General features: G+C 47.7%; 1 protein-coding gene across 1 annotated transcript; it reads left to right on the forward strand.

The window, feature by feature from the left end:
• The first annotated feature begins 728 nt into the window (after positions 1–728).
• On the forward strand, positions 729–16,728 carry LOC122399934. The gene is made up of 3 exons (XM_043401028.1): positions 729–2,461; positions 11,425–11,621; positions 15,537–16,728. Exons 1-3 carry the CDS (start codon positions 1,447–1,449, stop codon positions 15,768–15,770), a joined length of 1,446 nt encoding a protein of 481 aa, XP_043256963.1. The 5' UTR covers positions 729–1,446; the 3' UTR covers positions 15,771–16,728.
• Positions 16,729–19,413: the final 2,685 nt, after the last annotated feature.

Consider the following 19,413-nt stretch of genomic DNA (forward strand, 5'->3'; position numbering starts at 1 on the left):
GTCAGTGGCATCAGCGTGTACCCAACTATAGAGAGACTACCGTTAGAGAGAATCCGGTCTGAAATCCGACACCGAGCGCGTCGAAAACCCGCCAATCAAGCGTCCAATTTCCATCGATCATTTACCCTCCGGCATCGCGGAAAACTTTTTTCCAGGGAAAAAGCTGCTGTCGGCGGTCGCCGGCAACAACGTCATTATTCCCGCGGGCGTGCGCGCGGGCCGCGCAACGCCGACATCCACCGTGAGGATTGCCAATCAATTCGCGCATCGCGCCCGGGAATTAGACAATTAGGAGTCGTCACGTTCCCCGAGCAGTCGCCTCATCATCCCGTTCCCCGCCGTTCCGCTTCAGCCCCTTCGACCGACCTTCCCCCACCCGGGCGTTTCATCCCCACGCGCGGCGCCGCCGCCGTCCGCGAAGCGCCGCCGCTCCGAAGCTCGCAGCGCCATCTGACAGCGGCGACGCGCTCGAAAACGCTTCGCGTTCCCCGGAATGGAGGGAGAGAGAATTCAAACGCGTTTGACGGTTCCCCATTGGCGGTGGACGGTTCGACGGTGCACGCCCAGTTTCGAGGGGTCCGGGTTAGGTCTGTGGTGTGACTGGAGTGGTCCGCATTGGCCGAGGACACGACACGGTACCGGTTCCACGGGTTCCGCGGGGGCGGCGCGCGATCACCGGCGGCGAGCACCGCGACGCCGGCCGCCACCGAGAAGAGAGAGAACGCCACGGCAGGCCTCTCCGCAGTCGAGCTGGTAATCAGTGTCGTTTCCGCGGCAGTAGTGGCCACCACGCGGCAAGATTACGCAGATTACGATACACCCCCCGCGCGTATCCGTCGGTCGTGACGCGACTGTGACAGTGCGAGACTTCGATCACCCTCTTCTCCCTGATAATCCACGGATTTCTGACCAACCGCCTCCTTTGTCCTGGCTGACGGTGCACCCGGGCTTAGCGAATCAACAGAGATCGGCGCGTAACCCTTGATCGGTTATCCGGGAACGACAGGGTCTATATGCGAGTGACTATCGGGGGATCAGAATAATGTTGAGTGCCTGACACGAGAGACCAGAAGAAGCCGTGGACCGTCATGTTGATCTCGTAAAGAAACTGCTTTGACTTTAATGGGGGGATCCGCTCGTGCCGGCTCGGTCGTTCCGCGGCGACGCGGCGGATTCCGAGAATAACGGGCCCCCGGAATCACCCGGGATGGCAGTCCGTGAACAGAGCCAAGATCCGCGATGACGGTTCCCCGATGCAAAAATAGAGAACGATGACCGCGTTACGGTACTAGGTAGTGGCGTAGACACAGCGACAAAGTGTACATTATGAAGTGAACAACCACCCCCATCCCGGTGAAGGTCTTGCTTTGTACATACGTACTCGATTTGCTACCCTGGAACGCTGACTCGTCTAGCATTGTGGGGGGGAAAAAAACGTGGAAAGGCATGAGCAGCAACGAGGGCGTGGTGACAGGCCGGGGCACCGGGAACGACAGGCTCTGCGAGGACGTCGACATGGCAACCCCGACGTCGGCATCGTCGAATCTGAAACCGCGAAGCGGCAAGATCAGCTTCAGCGTGGACTCGCTGCTGAGCGACATGAAGAAGACAGCCGTGACCGGCGGCGCGTTCGCCAGACGCGAGACAGAGGATAGGACAGAGTCGGAAAAGTGCCTGGACATGGAGGCCAGGTACCAGCTGCTGATGGAGCAGCAGAGACTACAGAGCAGAGAGCTCCTGGCCAGGCTGAGCCCCCACGGTCTGGCGTTCACCAATCATCATCATCACCCGCCGAGCAGGCTGGACCAGGATCACCCGTCGGCTGGCCGGCAGGAGATCCTCACTGTGAAGGACTTCTCGAGGACTACCAGCCACGACAAATCCTCGTCACCGATCAGAATGGACCAGGAAGCGCAGAGGGATCGGGACGATCGACGGTTGTCGAGCAGCTCGCCGAGCAACAGGATCCCCGAGTCTATGATCCAGAGGGAACGCGGCCAGGAGGAGGACGAGAGGATCGACAGGATCGGGAACCCGCGATCCGTGTCGCCGGTCACCAGACGAGATATCATGGACGATAGAAGCGACTCGGAGGCGAATCGTTCGCTCGAGGGCGACAGGACCGATCATCTGGACCTCGAGGATCAAGAGATCAGAAGCGTGGGCCATTCGGAGGATCTGAACGTGATGGACTCGGACTGCGAGCTAGAGAGAGACCTGGACAGTAGCCAAGAGAAGGAGGAGAAGTCCAGTCCCGTAGTGCCTCAGCCGATTCATCCCGGGGTACAAAGGCCCTCTCAGGGTCCCCCTTACCTAACCGGGGCACCCGGTGCTCCCGGATGGAATCCCGCGGGATTTCCGCATTCTCTCGCGGGGTTCGCGTGGCTACCCCCACCCCCGCATCCCCACAATCCTCACGGGCATCTCTACACGCCGCACGGAGGACCCACCAGTCCAAACGGTAAGCAAACATCTCTATCCCTTCGTACATCTATCTTCCTTCACTCTGGGTGCATGGAACTCGAGTGGATTGATTCTTAACCACCCTGGGCCACCAATCTGACACGTTACTGAGTCATCAAATCTATCGTGGTTATTGATATTGGAGGCTAGGGCCTAGAATTCGTGTGAAAAATCCCCCTGCCGTGCAACGACGAGTCTTAAAGCTTGCTAAACAGCGTAAACAAAGGGCGTAGACAAAGGGCGTAGAAAATGGTAACCGTTTGAAGTGTCGAGGTAAGAAAGGAGCATCGATTCGAGCGGCACGCCCGCGCTGCCCATTATTCTCCCGTCATCAAAGCCATCGCGATATCAGCTCGCGAGAATATTAGCCGTGCGTTGGGTACACTACTTATCAAGTCGATTTACGGGTCGGCGTAACTAACTTGCCTCCGTGAATCGTTATTCTCGTTTCCTTTTCGCCTATCGGCGAGGATTTCCCGGCAGTCGGGGTTACAATGTTGATGATTAGGAGGACTACGCCGACTTCTGGCGCGGCTCTGCACGACATCCGCGGCACGCAGCCCCCATAACGCTCGATATTAGTGTCGCCGGTCACGCGAGACGCCGGTTATTATCGGAATTACGCGCCAAAGTATTCCGAATCCGGTCCGCCGGACTCGGAAGTTGTATCAGCCCGGGAAAAACACCGTTCCTTTTCCTTACAATCTGATGGCTCGAATTAAAAATCCTGCGTTTCGTTCCACAAACGTCGAACTCTCGCGGAAGTCTGCTCGAGAAGAGACCGATAAACCTCTCTCGTTCACCTGGCGACGCGTATCTAGGCTATTGGGCCAGCCGATTCCCCGTTTCCTGGCTAAACGGCGATTTTTATCGCTCGTTAGTCGCGATAAAACTCTTATTCCGATCTGCGGGGAGAAAACTGTGTCGCGAGAACTGTTCGAGGATCTCATATTCGATCAATTACGCCTAACGACACGGCCGCTGCGGAGAAAAAAATGAAGAGACAATCGGAGAGGCTCGAATCGGCCAAAGATCGACGAGAATTACTTTTGTTCCCCGTCGTGATAGGACATTGAGCGCGTCACCGGCGCGAAATAATCGGTCAATTAAACGTGCCGACTACCGGTTTCGCTTCGCGAATCGATCTAACCGCAGAAACGCGCCACCCCGTCGCCCCCAACCTCTTGCCTACGTATCAACGTACACGCCTGTTAGACTTAATTGACGATTTTACCTTAACGGCGGCCGGTTTGTACCCCGGCCATAAGATACCTCTTTCGTCTCTGTCTCGTGACACGTGTACCTTGGGGTCCAATTAAAATTTTTACCCCGGACCCTGAGCGAACGTTCACCGGAAACAATGAGTTTTCCACCGGACGAGTCAATCGGCTTTTCAACCTACCCCGATTAAGAAATTCGATCTTAAGAAAGAAGATCTCTGGGGGCGGAGGCTGCGATGAACGCAACTCGAATAAAAAACGATGGCAACGAAGCTCGCCGGTGCTCGAGGTTTTAGCGGGTGAAATTACGAGCCGCGCGTAATGAGAAACTCGCGCCGTTTCCAAGAAAGAAATCTCCGTGGCCATTACGGGAGCGGTCCGCGACGCGTAGAAAACTCGAGGAAGGAGCGAACGGTCTGTATAGAAACTTCTCTCCCGGTGTGTCCGGTATGGAGAGGTGAAAAGGGTGGAGCGGACCTGGAGGACTCGGTACAAGAGCATGATAGAGTCATACATAACTCCCGAGCATCCATAATGCATTCAAGCCGGGGTAAAAACTGCCCTTGTTAGGTTCGCCCCGGGCACACCCAGCTTCCTGACCACCGTCATCCACTCGACGTTTTTGCCGATGATAACGACAAACCGCTATCCTCCTCTCTTTTTCGCCCCACGGTGAGGACCAATTACCCGCGTTTCTTCTTTGATTGGACGGACAAGATCGCGTTTGCTCCAAGGAACATGCAAAACTCGCGATGCAACTTCCAGAGTTTCTATGTTTATTGAAATCTGTTTCGAGAGTGGACGATTTTAGTATAGCAACAATCAGAGTTGAAAAGCCCATTAGACGAGGGGATGGAGTTATCGAAGGGGAGGGGTTGATACGAGGCTCGTCCAGCCGATAGATAATCCGGTGGCCCGCCGCTGGGCGGTGGCTTTCGAAAATTATGAATACGGACGTCATTTATAACGCTCGAGCGCCACCGTCGGCCTGCACGCATTTATCTGCCGGGCCTCCGCGACCAGCAATGAATTAACGACGCCCGTCCAATGACGTTCCGCAAAATATTTCCAACGATTCATCATTCCCCGACCAGCCCGTAATTATCGTCCACGGGGTGTTCGAAACGACCGTCGCTCGAGCGCGGTTTTTCCAAAGAGAGAGGGGAGGGTAAGAAAATCCACCCCTCGACGCGTCAATCGCCGTGAAACAAGTTTCTCCTCGAAAACCGCGTTTATTGTCAACCGGGGAAGCATTTAAGAATTCTAATTAATCGATATCCGTTCCAGGTCGAACTTTCGCGTTAATCATCGGAATTGGACCGTTTATTTTTAAAGTGGTGCAACTCCATTTTCTCTTCTTTCGAGAAAATTAAAGGTTAACGTATCCGTTGATTAAAAAATTTAGGCATATTATACGAAGTCTGGCAATGTTTCTACTGTTTTATCAATATACTGAAATGATGTATAGTTAAGACAATAATAGACAATTGTAAATAGTCGTTTAATTTCAATTTTGAAAAATCAAATATCACTTGAAATATACTTCGTATCGTTCCAATTTTCTTTTCAAATAATCACACGACATTAAATAGAAGTGGTATTTTTAATACTAAATAAACTATAAAATTTCGAAATAAACGGTCCAATTATTAACGCGTTAATTAGCGCGCGGAGACAGTCGAAACTGGCGGGTTACCGGGATATTCGACAAAGAGCCCGAACAATGAGATCGAGCGCCTAATACGGCCTCGTTAGCCGTGCGCAGCAATAATCGTGCGTCTAGGAGCGCACGGTAATTACCAGAAAATTAATTAGCGAGTTGGAGGAACGTATCGATCGAACGGAGTCGGTGATCCGTGGAGACGCGTTTGTTGTCGCGTATTTCGCCCTTTCGAGTCACTATGAAACACATTTATCGTCCTCGACGACGTTAACGCTCCCGGGACTCGAGAAGCTACCGAAAGTAAACATGGCGGACGACTGACCCGATCAGCTGATCGCGAATTCCTCGACTCGAACATTTACAAGTCAAATAGAATATGAAATTGACGTGTTATGGGTGTCTAACAGAGGTCTAGCTGTTATGGTTGTCTGATGTGACAATGTGTGCACTGTTTCTCGGTTAGAAATTGCCACGTTATAATGAAAAATCGATGGAATAATATTTGTGTCTGATGTGACAATGTGTTCACAATTTCCAGGTTAGAAATTGCCACGTTATAATGAAAAATCGATGGAACGATATGGTTGCCTGATGTGACAATGTGTTCACAATTTCCAGGTTAGAAATTGCCACGTTATAATGAAAAATCGATGGAATAATATGGTTGCCTGACGTAAGAATGTGTTCACAATTTCTAGGTTAGAAATTGCCACGTTATAATGGAAGATCCATGGAATAACAGACGCGAGGATAGCACGCGTAATCCTGAGAAATATAAATCGTGATCGGGAGGGGGTAATTAATTGTAGAAAGTGCGGGAATTCGAAATTGCCCGAGTAACGAGTCACGACTTAATAAGCGTCGAAACATTTTAATGAAGCCGCGCGGCGCGGTTCATCCCCGTCGTAAAACGAGGCACAAAGTGCGGAATATCTTTGTCCCTCTCCGTCGATCGGGTCGGTCAATCATCGGTCGGGCAACGAACGTATATACATACGCGTGTACACATATCGATCGTAAATCATGCGAACATTTAATTAGCAGGAATTAATTGGCGTCCGTAAGAAACATATTGAACCGGGGCTGGTCATTAGTAAGATACGCGACTGACCGCGATACGCGAATTGTCAGCGCGATAGCGCGAGAGCAAAAGACGAAACCCGTTTCATCAGCGACTATTTTACCCGGCGCGGAATTTATTGCCCCCGCGGAGCAACTTCATCGGGAATTCATTACGCTTTTACCCGTGGGGGGGTTGGGGGCAGGGGGGGGGGCAGATACACTACGTATCTCGCGATACAAATGAATTGCGACAAATCAGCAATTAATAACGGGCCATTTTCGCGCGACAATGGAAACTATCGCCGTAAAGGGAGAACGAAAAAGACCTAGTCCTAAAGACGCTTCGATTCTACGTTTGATCTTGCTCGAACGACTAATTGCTACAGTTGCTTGTACTGTCGTAAAAATATTCGAATTCTCTAAATTGCCGTTTCACGAGGAGTTCGGCGCGCTTAGGGGTTCCTTGTAAGGCGGGCAAAGTGTTAAATAGCCACTTATCCCCGTACAAACTGTATACTAAAATTCCAGTGTAGATCGCTGGTACTTACCTGGAACGCCATTTAAAGTACTCAAACCGCGCGATACTCCATATCCAGACTCCGCGAACATACTACGCGCCCACTTATCCACCGGTTGGTTACTTCCGTGTGCGTAGGGCTCACCTCGAACAATGCTTCGATCGACCGAATACGAAAGAGAGCAAAAGTTCCCGTGTCCGGCGGTTACCGCAGGTGCTTTGTCCACGCGCTACGCGGAAAGTAAACCGCGCAAGATATATTTCCACGGGGATCCCAGCGAGCGTTTAATTAGCAGAAATTAATTAGCGTCTAAGAGGAACATATTGATCGGTTATGTGAGCGGACTAGCCGACTAGCCGGTGAAACGAGGGGAACAGCCGCGCGGCGACCAGAATGGAAGACGTAATACCGATGTCGCGACAGATCCGCTCGACAATGCCGCCCGGGCCCCCGTTCCCTTTTTTGTCCCCCGACCGATCGTTAATTAGCGCACGGAATTCGACGTTGCCCCGCGATTGCCGCGAAATCGTCATCCTTTCGACTTCCCCCCCCCCCCGGCCCCGATACCGTTTTTTGCAACGACGCGAGTACTCTACCGATTCTTGCCCCGTTCGTCCGATCGACGACCCCCTTTTTTCACCGGCGACGATTTTCGCCCGTTTCTCTTCACGGAAACGCCAATTACGGAACCACCGAAAACTGCGTCGTAACATTTCATCGATCGACTCTCCAACCGACGATCCTCCAGCAAACTTTCAACATACTTCATCGACGCATTCACTGGGAGTTAACCCTTTGCACACCTATGTCGAGTGTGACTCGATTTCTATCTCAGGAGCTCCTTTTTTCGTATATCATACACTTGAAAATTATAAAATACAACAACAATGTAAATAAAACAGATATTTAATTGAATTTGTTTAAATTTGCCCTACTTTTTAGCTAACGTAAACTTCAAATAAAACATGCTGCATCGACGCATTAACTAGGAGTTAACCCTTTGCACACCTATGTCGAGTGTGACTCGATTTCTATCTCAGGAGCTCCTTCGTCGAGTCCTACATTTTCGAGTCCAAACCATGGGAGATATCGTACACTTGAAAGCTAAAAAACACAACAATAATGTAGGAGATTTGTGTTGAATATTTGTGTCACGCAGTAGTTTGGTTCAATGTTGACTTATGTGCAAAAGGGTTGAAGGTTTCTATCTCAGGAGCTCCTTCGTCGAGTCCTACATTTTCCAATCCAAACCATGGGAGATATCGTACACTTGAAAGCTAAAAAACACAACAATAATGTAGGAGATTTGTGTTGATTATTTGTGTCACGCTGTAGTTTGGTTCAATGTTGACTTATGTGCAAAAGGGTTGAATGTGTTTTGTTAAAAAAAGAAGGGGTTACTAGGAGCAGCGAGCCAACGGGCAGAGAGTAACGTGTGATTTGGAAATTTGACAATTAATGTGATTTTAATTTGTGTAAAAAGATTGCGTGCTCGGTGTATTTCAAGTTCGTTCTTTTGTACATTTGTTCCAAATACAATTCCCTTTTTTAAATCCTACAATAATGTAAATAAGGCAGATATTTCATTGAACTTGTTTCTTCCCCTATTTGTTCAAATTTCCCCTACTTTTTGGCTAACGTAAATTTGGTAATAAAATTCAAGTATAATTCGGAGTGCAAAGGGTCAATTCCCGAATTTATACAGCCAGTTCTCGTTTTCGTTCGAGAAGCGAAAAATAAATTGTCCGTTCGCGACGATAATTATCGCGTCGATGCTCGTTGATTGATTCGTACGCCCGCAATTAGCGGTGTTTCGACCACGTCAGACGGCCTTTTGTTCGGAATCAGTCGAACGTTAATTGTGCGTGACTCTTTAAAATTGCACTATAATCGAGGGGGTCCTTTGCGCCACGGAGACGGGGCACCTGTTGTTTTAACCCTTTTTCAAGTGTTTTATTTGAAATCTGCTTTATTTGCACTGTTGTTGTATTTTGTAATTTTCAAGTGTACGATATATTTCTTTGGTTTGGACTTGAAACTCTTGAGATAAAAAATTGACATTATTAAAACTGAAACACCTTACGATCGCTTATTTATTTATTTATGGTCCCATTCTTTCTGATCGTGGTGATTCGAATTAGTAGAATTGTGCAATCGTTTGCAAACAGTGGCGAACAAACGAACGTATGTCAGAGGTAATGGCCTTGAGAAATAATTAGGATCTGCCTTCTTCCTGTGAGAACACGAGTGAGTTACCGCCTATACTCGTTGACCGTAATTTATTCGAACGAAAGGAACGGGAAACGGCGTTGAAAGCCGTTAAAAAATCTTGTACAGATCGCATCTACTCGGTAGTAGCCCCCCTCAACGGACTGTAAAATATAATTGTAGCTATAAAATGAGATTAGTCAAATTGGTAAAACGCTTTGCGAGCTAATTTCGAACGAGAAATAAGGAAAATAAGCGTAACGAGGCGAGATCTGGGATTGGGGGGATGTGTCAGCTTCCAGAAGAGACTCCTTTTTAGCTAAAACACTCTTTAACACGTCCACTGTCAGACCAAAACCCCGAAAATTAAATTCTGTTTTTAGATAATTGGAAACTAGCATACCAAGAATTTCTCACGGAATTTATGTTCACAGACTCGTTAAAATTCAAGGGCCCTAGCTAGCTTTATTTTCTTTTCTAATCTTGATCATTTTTTTAACTCCTTCAATATATTTGAATTTTATTACCAGCAGCTTCCAACGCTTGTAAGCGTTTTATTCGAAATTTACGTTAGCCAAAAGGTAGGGGAAATTTAAACAAATAGGGGAAGAAACAAGTTCAATGAAATATCTGTTTTATTTACATTATTGTAGGATTTAAAAAAGGGAATTGTATTTGGAACAAATGTACAAAAGAACGAACTTGAAATGCACCGAGCACGCAATCTTTTTACACAAATTAAAATCACATTAATTGCCAAATTTCCAAATCACTCGTTACTCTCTGCCCGTTGGCTCGCTGCCCCTAGTAACCCCTTCTTTTTTTAACAAAACACATTCAACCCTTTTGCACATAAGTCAACATTGAACCAAACTACAGCGTGACACAAATAATCAACACAAATCTCCTACATTATTGTTGTGTTTTTTAGCTTTCAAGTGTACGATATCTCCCATGGTTTGGATTGGAAAATGTAGGACTCGACGAAGGAGCTCCTGAGATAGAAACTTTCAACCCTTTTGCACATAAGTCAACATTGAACCAAACTACAGCGTGACACAAATATTCAACACAAATCTCCTACATTATTGTTGTGTTTTTTAGCATTCAAGTGTACGATATCTCCCATGGTTTGGACTCGAAAATGTAGGACTCGACGAAGGAGCTCCTGAGATAGAAATCGAGTCACACTCGACATAGGTGTGCAAAGGGTTAACTCCTAGTTAATGCGTCGATGCAGTATGTTTTATTTGAAGTTTACGTTAGCCAAAAAGTAGGGCAGATTTAAACAAATTCAATTAAATATCTGTTTTATTTACATTGTTGTTGTATTTTATAATTTTCAAGTGTATGATATACGAAAAAAGGAGCTCCTGAGATAAAAATTGATGTCGATTCACACTCGACATAGGTGTGCAAAGGGTTAACAACTCTGATTAGCAAATAATTCGTGCAAACGCTCCCTTAGAATTGCATTAATCGGAAAGACGAATTTTGAATGGTCTCGAACAAGCGACGAGAATTTCGGATGATTGGTGAAAAGTCTGTTTGGAAAATCAAAGGGTGAATAGAGGGTTTTCGATCGATCCTCCCGCATTAATTAACGGTGGCTGTGTGGAGATTATCGCGGTCCCGCAGATAATCATTATGCAATGCATGCACGGAAATAACGAGCCGATAATTTTGCGCCATTCGAACAAATCTGCCCAGAACATGATTAATATTGCGAGTACGAGGCTCGGTATCGGATATTCGGGGGACGCTTCATTCCCATCGGGCGTCTCTGGCCGGTAATTAACGGCGATAAATTTCCGAAAAAAAAAATCAATCAACGATTCGATTCGACACCTACATCGAAAGAAATCTGTAAATACTTTTATCGGATCCCGTGCGACAAGAAAAGGTATCTCTCTACCTGCAGCTGCGGGGCGACGTTGATGATTTATCAGCCGCCGACGGTTGGGCAATAATTATGCCGACCGAAACGATATCTTAATTCACCTTCGTATAGTAATCGACTGCGTTAATTATTCCGGTTGTACGGTTACCGTACAATCGCGAGCATATTTTCTCGCCGGCTACGTGTACCCAAACGATACCGGTTACATTGTTGCTGTCAAACACACGCCGCGGAATTGACGACCTCGCGCTTGCCAGCCGTGTTTCGACAATTAGCCAAAGCGTTACGCTTCCCTGCCTGGTAAATTCCCGATCCAAGATGCTGATTTTGTTGATCGATCGAACGAGGAGGAATTCGGGACTGATCCAGAATGTTTCTAATCGATTTCAGGCGATCTGAGACTGCCTGGGCCTGGACCAGGACCGGTCAGGTGCACCCTCAGGAAGCACAAGCCGAATCGCAAGCCGAGGACACCGTTCACCACGCAACAGCTGCTCTCTCTCGAGAAAAAGTTTCGCGAAAAGCAGTACCTGACCATCGCCGAAAGGGCCGAGTTCTCCTCCTCCCTCCACCTCACGGAAACGCAGGTGAGACTCGCCACGAGCGGCCATTAAGCTTCGCAATTACAAAACGATCCCTCTGCACGAGACACTTCCAAGGAACCCCCCAATTTTTCCTACTCTTAAACTCAATTTTACCTCGAATTATTCCATCGAGAAACGCAGAATACGAACGCGTTATAGCGATTGCGTATCGAACCGGTCGAGAACTTACCGGAAGAACGATTCGAAATTAGACTAATTTATTTAGAAACAGACTGCTCGATAATGATCGTGCAAAACGCGTCACGGGTATGTAAAGCAGCGATTCTAACGAGCGACTGGCGTCACGAACGATCTTTTATTCCATGGCCGCGGCGATCGAATCGATCCGATTTTTACTGTTCCCGAAACGTCCCGACAAATATGTAAATAGTTCCCAAGATTATTTGAAATATTCGCTGCGCGCGATTAAACGAAAGCGGAATTGTACAGGACGGTGTCTCTGGTCCGATCTTGAAATTCTGGATCAACTTGGAGTGCTCGTGGAGCCGTTTATAGCGGCACGCTGATTCAATTAATAGCGTAGACGAGATATTCCCTCTCGGGGTACCGTTCGTTGCCAGCTATTTAACGCGTTGGCGATAAAAAAAAAAAGAATTTTATCGAACACGAGCGATAAAAGTAACGGAACGTTAGGGACGTGGCTGGACGTACGTTCTACCCCTGACACGTGTAATAGCCGAAATGACCGTCGCGATGCGGCTATTATCGTGCGGGTTGGCGTGTCCAGATACACTTTGCCCACTCATTACAATGCATCAGGCGAAATGAAGCTTCGTCGTATTCATTTGCTTAGATAAGCTACGATCACCTCGTGTCCTCGCCAGCCCCGAAACACCCTGGCCCACCGCCACGCTACGCGTTCCTTTCATTATTCACTCGCGGCCGGGAGCTAATGTCGCGATTTAGGATCCGATATTCACGCCGGGGGCCGTTCCTGGAAATACCTCGCGCCCGACACATCGATCGACGATCCATCCGTGAAAACAACCCCTTACTCTACTCGATAATCCAACATCCACGTTTCTCAACCCTTTGCAATACCAAATTAAACTTTCTAACGTCTTTTCCAACAATAAAAAAAAACTATTATATATTAAAAAAGAATACCTATAATCTAAATTTTATTTACATATTTTATAAACGAGCTATTGTACTATTTGTCGCCACAGTGGCGCCAGTGGAGTGCAAAGTTCAACATCCACGTTTCTTAATACGAAATTAAATTTTGTGATGGCTATAAGTACCAACAATCTAAACTTTATTTGCATATTTTCCAAATTCGAATCATCGTAAACGAGCTATAGTACTATTTGTCGCCATAGTGGCGCCAGTGGAGTGCAAACTTCAACATCCACGTTTCTCAACCCTTTGCAATACCAAATTAAACTTTCTAACGTCTTTTCCAACAATAAAAAAAAACTATTATATATTAAAAAAGAATACCTATAATCTGAATTTTATTTACATATTTTATAAACGAGCTATGGTACTATTTGTCGCCACAGTGGCGCCAGTGGAGCGCAAAGTTCAACATCCACGTTTCTTAATACGAAATTAAATTTTGTGACGGCTATAAGTACCAATAATCTAAATTTTATTTGCATATTTTCCAAATTCGAATCATCGTAAACGAGCTATAGTACTATTTGTCGCCATAGTGGCGCCAGTGGAGTGCAAACTTCAACATCCACGTTTCTCAACCCTTTGCAATACCAAATTAAACTTTCTGACGTCTTTTCCAACAATAAAAAAAAACTATTATATATTAAAAAAGAATACCTATAATCTGAATTTTATTTACATATTTTATAAACGAGCTATGGTACTATTTGTCGCCACAGTGGCGCCAGTGGAGCGCAAAGTTCAACATCCACGTTTCTTAATACGAAATTAAATTTTGTGACGGCTATAAGTACCAATAATCTAAATTTTATTTGCATATTTTCCAAATTCGAATCATCGTAAACGAGCTATAGTACTATTTGTCGCCATAGTGGCGCCAGTGGAGTGCAAACTTCAACATCCACGTTTCTCAACCCTTTGCAATACCAAATTAAACTTTCTGACGTCTTTTCCAACAATAAAAAAAAACTATTATATATTAAAAAAGAATACCTATAATCTGAATTTTATTTACATATTTTATAAACGAGCTATGGTACTATTTGTCGCCACAGTGGCGCCAGTGGAGTGCAAAGTTCAACATCCACGTTTCTCAACCCCTTACCGCTCATATTTTTCGGGTTAATTAAGAATAATGAGTTTTCTTTATTGGATTTGTTTCTAAAAATGTGGTTTTTGTTAATTACAATGTTGTATCCAACGTATAATTTGAAGGAAAAGAAATATTATCATCCCTTAAACCATTCAATAAATATCGTTTTTCAAAGCAGTCAGACTCGGGGCATGAACGTTAAGGGGTTAATACGAAATTAAATGTTGTGACGGCTATATGTAGCAATAATCTAAATTTAATTAGCATATTTTCCAAAGTTCAAACAAGCAGAGATTGAAAATAGCTTAAAGGGGGTTGCAAGAGGATGATTTTAATTCGCGTGCGTGTGGAAAATTGTGCGCGAGCGGTGTGACGCGTGAAAAACAGGAAGCGTGGAAAAACCATAGGTGGATATCGCGTATCGTCTTTCCTCCGGGATAACCAGCAACAATTTGATCGCCCATTGTCACGCGAAGGGAGATTTCTACTTTCTAAGCGACGAGGATCCTCCCCGTCCGCGTTACACGCGTGTCAGACAACACGTCAGATTTATTAAGGAGCCGGCGATTTATATCGTTTTTTTTCCCCTCCATCTGCATTTTTTATTTCACTCCCGCGTACGTTCGCTGCCGATTTCAGCAATCAGATTACGGCTCCTTGAACTCGTTACGCGTGCTACGGGGCGCTTAATGCTAATTCTCACGTGGAGCCGCGTAATCACCGCGCATTACGATAACAAAAAAATAATATAACGCTACCGAGGATGATAATGATAGCAATAGGCAAATAAATGTCAGTACACGGTGTACGTCTGTCGATAGTAACGCTCCGACGATCGACGGGAACGATCTACAAGGTGTACCCGCCGTGGTGCAAGCAACAGCGAAGCAAATTAATGCCGTATTAATTCAAATCTCGTTTTCAAAACGGGGGGGGGGGGATCAAAGTAGACAAAGACCCAGCTCCGCACGCGATCCATCCAACAAAAGTAGAAAGTAGATCGGTGTTACGTAATCCGTTACGATCACGGACCATTATTACGAAACCTTGCCACTCTTACTTTCGACGATCAATATTAATAAAAACAATTAGCCGTGGCTCGCGTGACAACGAGGCGATGGCGCGCGATTTTCAAAAGGGAAATCGCCCCGGCGTCTGTTCAAACAGAAAATCGGTCGTCGACCGTGCAAACGCGTAGACGGTGATTTTTCCCGCGACGGGCGTCGGGATTCCAGTCTCGGCTGGATCGCTGCTTTCACCAATTTCAGGCGGCTAATTACGCGCTAAATAGCCACCGTCGTTGCCCCCACCCGTGACCGGCCATTTTCTCTCGCTGGCTGTTCGCCGATCGCGCGCGTCCCTCGTTAGACCGTTTACGTACGGCTGATCGATAGCGTAATTATTTAATTACGCCGCCGCCGACGATGCACGACGGTTTTCTGCTCCGATCCGCGCGAATGATTTCATCGATGCCGATCGCCCGGTACGATAATCGAGGGAAAGTCGATACGGGATCAAGAGCGTGACAATACCTGGCGTACGAGAACCGCGATTCTTATCTACTCAGCCTTGTTCGAACACCCAATTGTTACGAAATTCAACGATATTCACATTTTTAAAAAAGACCACTTCGAGGCCAGGTTGTTTGGAGAGATGCGAAGAAACCGTTTGGCGTGTTTCAGGTGAAAATCTGGTTCCAGAACAGGAGGGCGAAGGCGAAGCGGTTGCAGGAGGCGGAAATCGAGAAGCTCAGGCTGTCCGCGAGGCCGCTGCTGCACCCGAGTTTCGGCTCGGGCCTCATGTTCTCCGGAGTGGGGCCCCCTGGAACACCTGGAGTGCCTCCCTTCATCGCGGCGGCCATGGCTAGGCACACCGCGGCAGCCATGTTCATGGGGCCCCCTGGACACAGGCCTTAATAAGGCAGACTCGAGCCGAAGCGAGCTCGAGTCGCTCGCATCCTGGCCAGCCTATCTCTTCACCCCGGACGAACGCGTCGCCTGATCCCTAAGTCCACTTTGGATCCCCAACAATGATCCACCGGATCTTGGACAACCGACCAAAGACCACTTCACCGCGATGATGGGCTTTGAGGTTTGCAACAGTGAAAACAGCACCTCTGTGCCGATGAACACTAGGGAATGGTCGCACAGTGTCTCACGATCCATCAAAAAATTACTCTCTAATAGATCACAACGGTACCACGAATAAATTTTCCTCCGTGTTGCTTTTCGCCCTCTTTTGACACTCGCGTTGATTCAGTAGAAAAGGATCGTCGAACGCTGTGCGTCGAACGACCATCATCGTCTGGGATTCCAAAGCAAAAGAGGCAGCATTTAGAAGGCATTTCAAGGCGTTGATCTCAAGGGGAACCGTCGTAACCGATGTACATATTGTAAATAGACGCCTTAACGCGAGTAGATCGTAAATGTACCTATGTATATACGCGTGTACAGGACGTTCGATTTCCGTGCGTGCAAAAGTCTGATCCGCGACGATCGACGGGATCAAAAAACTGAATTATCGAGGCATCCTGATCGACGCGTTCCTACGGGGAAGGATCGACGATCTTCTACAATTCCGCTTCGAGATCGTTCCGCGGCTCAAAGTTTCGCCTTTCGATACGACGCCGGATGCTAAAAAGTCGGATAGTCTTATTTTAAGCGTACGAATATGAAAGTCAAAGAAACCTGTATATAAGTGTGCATGTGTGTGTCCCGGGCGAAGAGAAATGTAAATTCTGTACTTATGTGCGCCCCGCGATCGATCGAGACGGTGGTACGCCGCCAGAGTGAAGCTAACGCTGCAAACGAGCTCCCGGATGTACCTAAGCGACCCTGTATAAATGTAACATGATATAATTTATCCATGGAAGTATACCATAGCTAAATAAAAGTGATTTCAGTATTTACCAACGATTCTACACGTTATTCCATCCATGGAGGATCTCCCATTTTTTCACGAAGCTACAAACGTGGGGGTACACAGAGGGTTTACGAGGGAGAAATTCGTGAGAAAAGGTAAGTCCAAAGTGATCGAACCCGTATCAAAACGTAAAAAAGATCGAAAAACAATAATACTTCGTTCTCTGAAGAAGTATTCCCAAGGAGGATCTTTGTATAATTGTTTTCACGAAGCTACAAAGGTGGGGGTGCGCAGAGGGTTTTCGAGGGAGAAATTCGTGAGAAAAGGTAGGTCCAATGTGATCGAACCCGTATCAAAACGTAAAAAAGATCGAAAAACAATAATACTTCGTTCTCTGAAGAAGTATTCCCATGGAGGATCTTTGTATAATTGTTTTCACGAAGCTACAAAGGTGGGGGTACACAGAGGGTTTTCGAGGGAGAAATTCGTGAGAAAAGGTAAGTCCAATGTGATCGAACCCGTATCAAAACGTAAAAAAGATCGAAAAACAATAATACGGCGTTCTCTGAAGAACCGTTTTGGGCGCAACGAAATGTATCGCAAAGTCATCGACGAGAAGAGGTTGCCGGCCCCCTCGTGCATGCCAAGTAGTCGAGGCAACGGTATAGGGCGGCCCGAAAGTGTCCGGCAGATAATTAGAAATATGTTAATCCGGCGTGGCCGCTAATTGGTTTTTGACTAAATTTTTAATTAAGTCTTAAGCCCGGGCGGCGCGCTGATTTATCGAACGTGGGGGCTCCCCCGACTAATTATAAAATATACACGTTCCCTGAGACCCACGGGCACGGAACTCGGGGGTCCTGTATATCTATTTGCAGGTGAATCTTAACGCGAGAAATGAAAAAAGACTCTGATTACCGGGTCCGTGACATTTCTACGAATCGAGGAGGTCCAGGTTGTTCCAGTGGTCAAAGGAGACTTAATTCGGTAGCCTAATTGTTCCTGGCTCTGATATACCGCGTTATTAGAATCGCCGGAAGTTGTACGTCGCGGGGAAAATACGAGTAGGACGTCGATATCGTCGGATCTCGCGGACGATTTCAGCGGCACCTACGACAGTTCGCCACGGTGGCGTGACCGTAGGCCACAAACTGGGATCCTGGCCCGGGTGGGTGAACCGACTTTCCCCCCCATTATACGGAACTCCTTGTTATCCGCGGATCGCCTACGCGAGCATTATAGAAACGGAGTAAAAGAGACCCTCGGCGATGGACGATTTACCGTTAAAGGGTTTACAAACAGGCGCCAGGTATTTGCTACCTCCGGGCGATCGAAAACCTCCTCCTCGGCCCCCTCTCACCCACCCCTCTTCTCTTTATTCCTCTCGTCGGTGTTTCTCCGGGCGGTTTCTATGCGAGAGGCCTGTTACACGCGCTCAGTCGGCGCTCCCATATAGATGAAATTTATGTACGAGGCCGACCGATCCTACGCATGCGGCCACATTGAGCGCTGACAATTAATTAAAGAATAATTTCTTGTCTTCGCGATACCCGGAGGAGCGTCGCCAGTTGGCGGCCAATTATGCCTCCGGACGGGAACGGAATACCAAGCAGGCCTGTCGACGACCATCGAGCCCCTTTCGATGTCTGCTTCGTGCCACCGTTGCTCCTCACCGTTCGTCTCTTCTCTCCGTGGCCGTCTTTCCCGTTCTCTCGTCTCTACCGGAGATCGACTCGCGTGTGCTACAATGAGAAACGCCGGAGTCCGGAGTCCGGACTCCGACCGCTCGTTTTCTGGACATCCACCGATTTCACGCCGCCATCCACCACGGGCAACAGTCGCTACTTTCATGGCCGCCATATTTGCGGAGAGATCTACGATCCGTTAACGCAAATAGTGCTCACAATGCACAAGTTCCCGATATCTCGGGATCCGTAAGAGAGATGGTCGAACAATCGCACGGCGAAAATTGAATCGTATCGCTTTCTCATCCCCAATTACAGAGCAGACGAGATTTCGCTGCGCCTTAAACGAGATGAATGGTGGAGTTACGAACCGTGTCATCGTAACGTCGGTTTTCACCGCGGTTTCGTCGGCGGTTCCCGAAAAGGTTGAGGACGGAGCGGTTCTCGCCGGGGCCCGCTGGACCGGAAGGACGGCCGGGGGGGAGAAAAAAATTCACGGTTAACGCGTGCATCGAAAGCAGGCCTCCCCTCATTCAGTTTATCCAAATTAATTGGTCGTAAATTAAGCGGCCGGTCTGACGAGCGCGAGGGGGGAGCCAGGGAGCGGGTCTCTCGGGGCCCCCGATAAGGAGGAACGAGGAGGGGACGAGTCGACCGTGGTGCTGGTGGGACGAGGAGCCACGGCGGAGAAAGGCCGGTCGGAAGAAGACGTAGATACCGACGAGGAGGACGGAGAAGGGGGGGAGTTTACCTGAGCACGGGGGGAAAAGAGAATTAAAAAGGCAAACAGCTAGCCCGGGGGACAGTAGCGCATCGACACGCCATTATGTGGCGGCTGGGACTAATTTATACAAGAGAAAGACGAGGATGCCGCGGAAAGTCAATCGTGCCAGCGGCCAGAAGGGGGGGAGAGAGACGGAGCCAGGTAGGTGCCACTCGCGGGACCGAGAAAGAGACAACCGAGCAGAGATCGCGGGCATTACTTAAAAGAGGGTTCCTAATTGGGAGCCAG

The sequence above is a fragment of the Colletes gigas genome, unplaced genomic scaffold, assembly GCF_013123115.1.
Source record: "Colletes gigas isolate AHSC1104 unplaced genomic scaffold, ASM1312311v1 Colletes_gigas_Sc00015, whole genome shotgun sequence".
NCBI classification, from domain to species: Eukaryota; Metazoa; Arthropoda; class Insecta; order Hymenoptera; family Colletidae; genus Colletes; species Colletes gigas.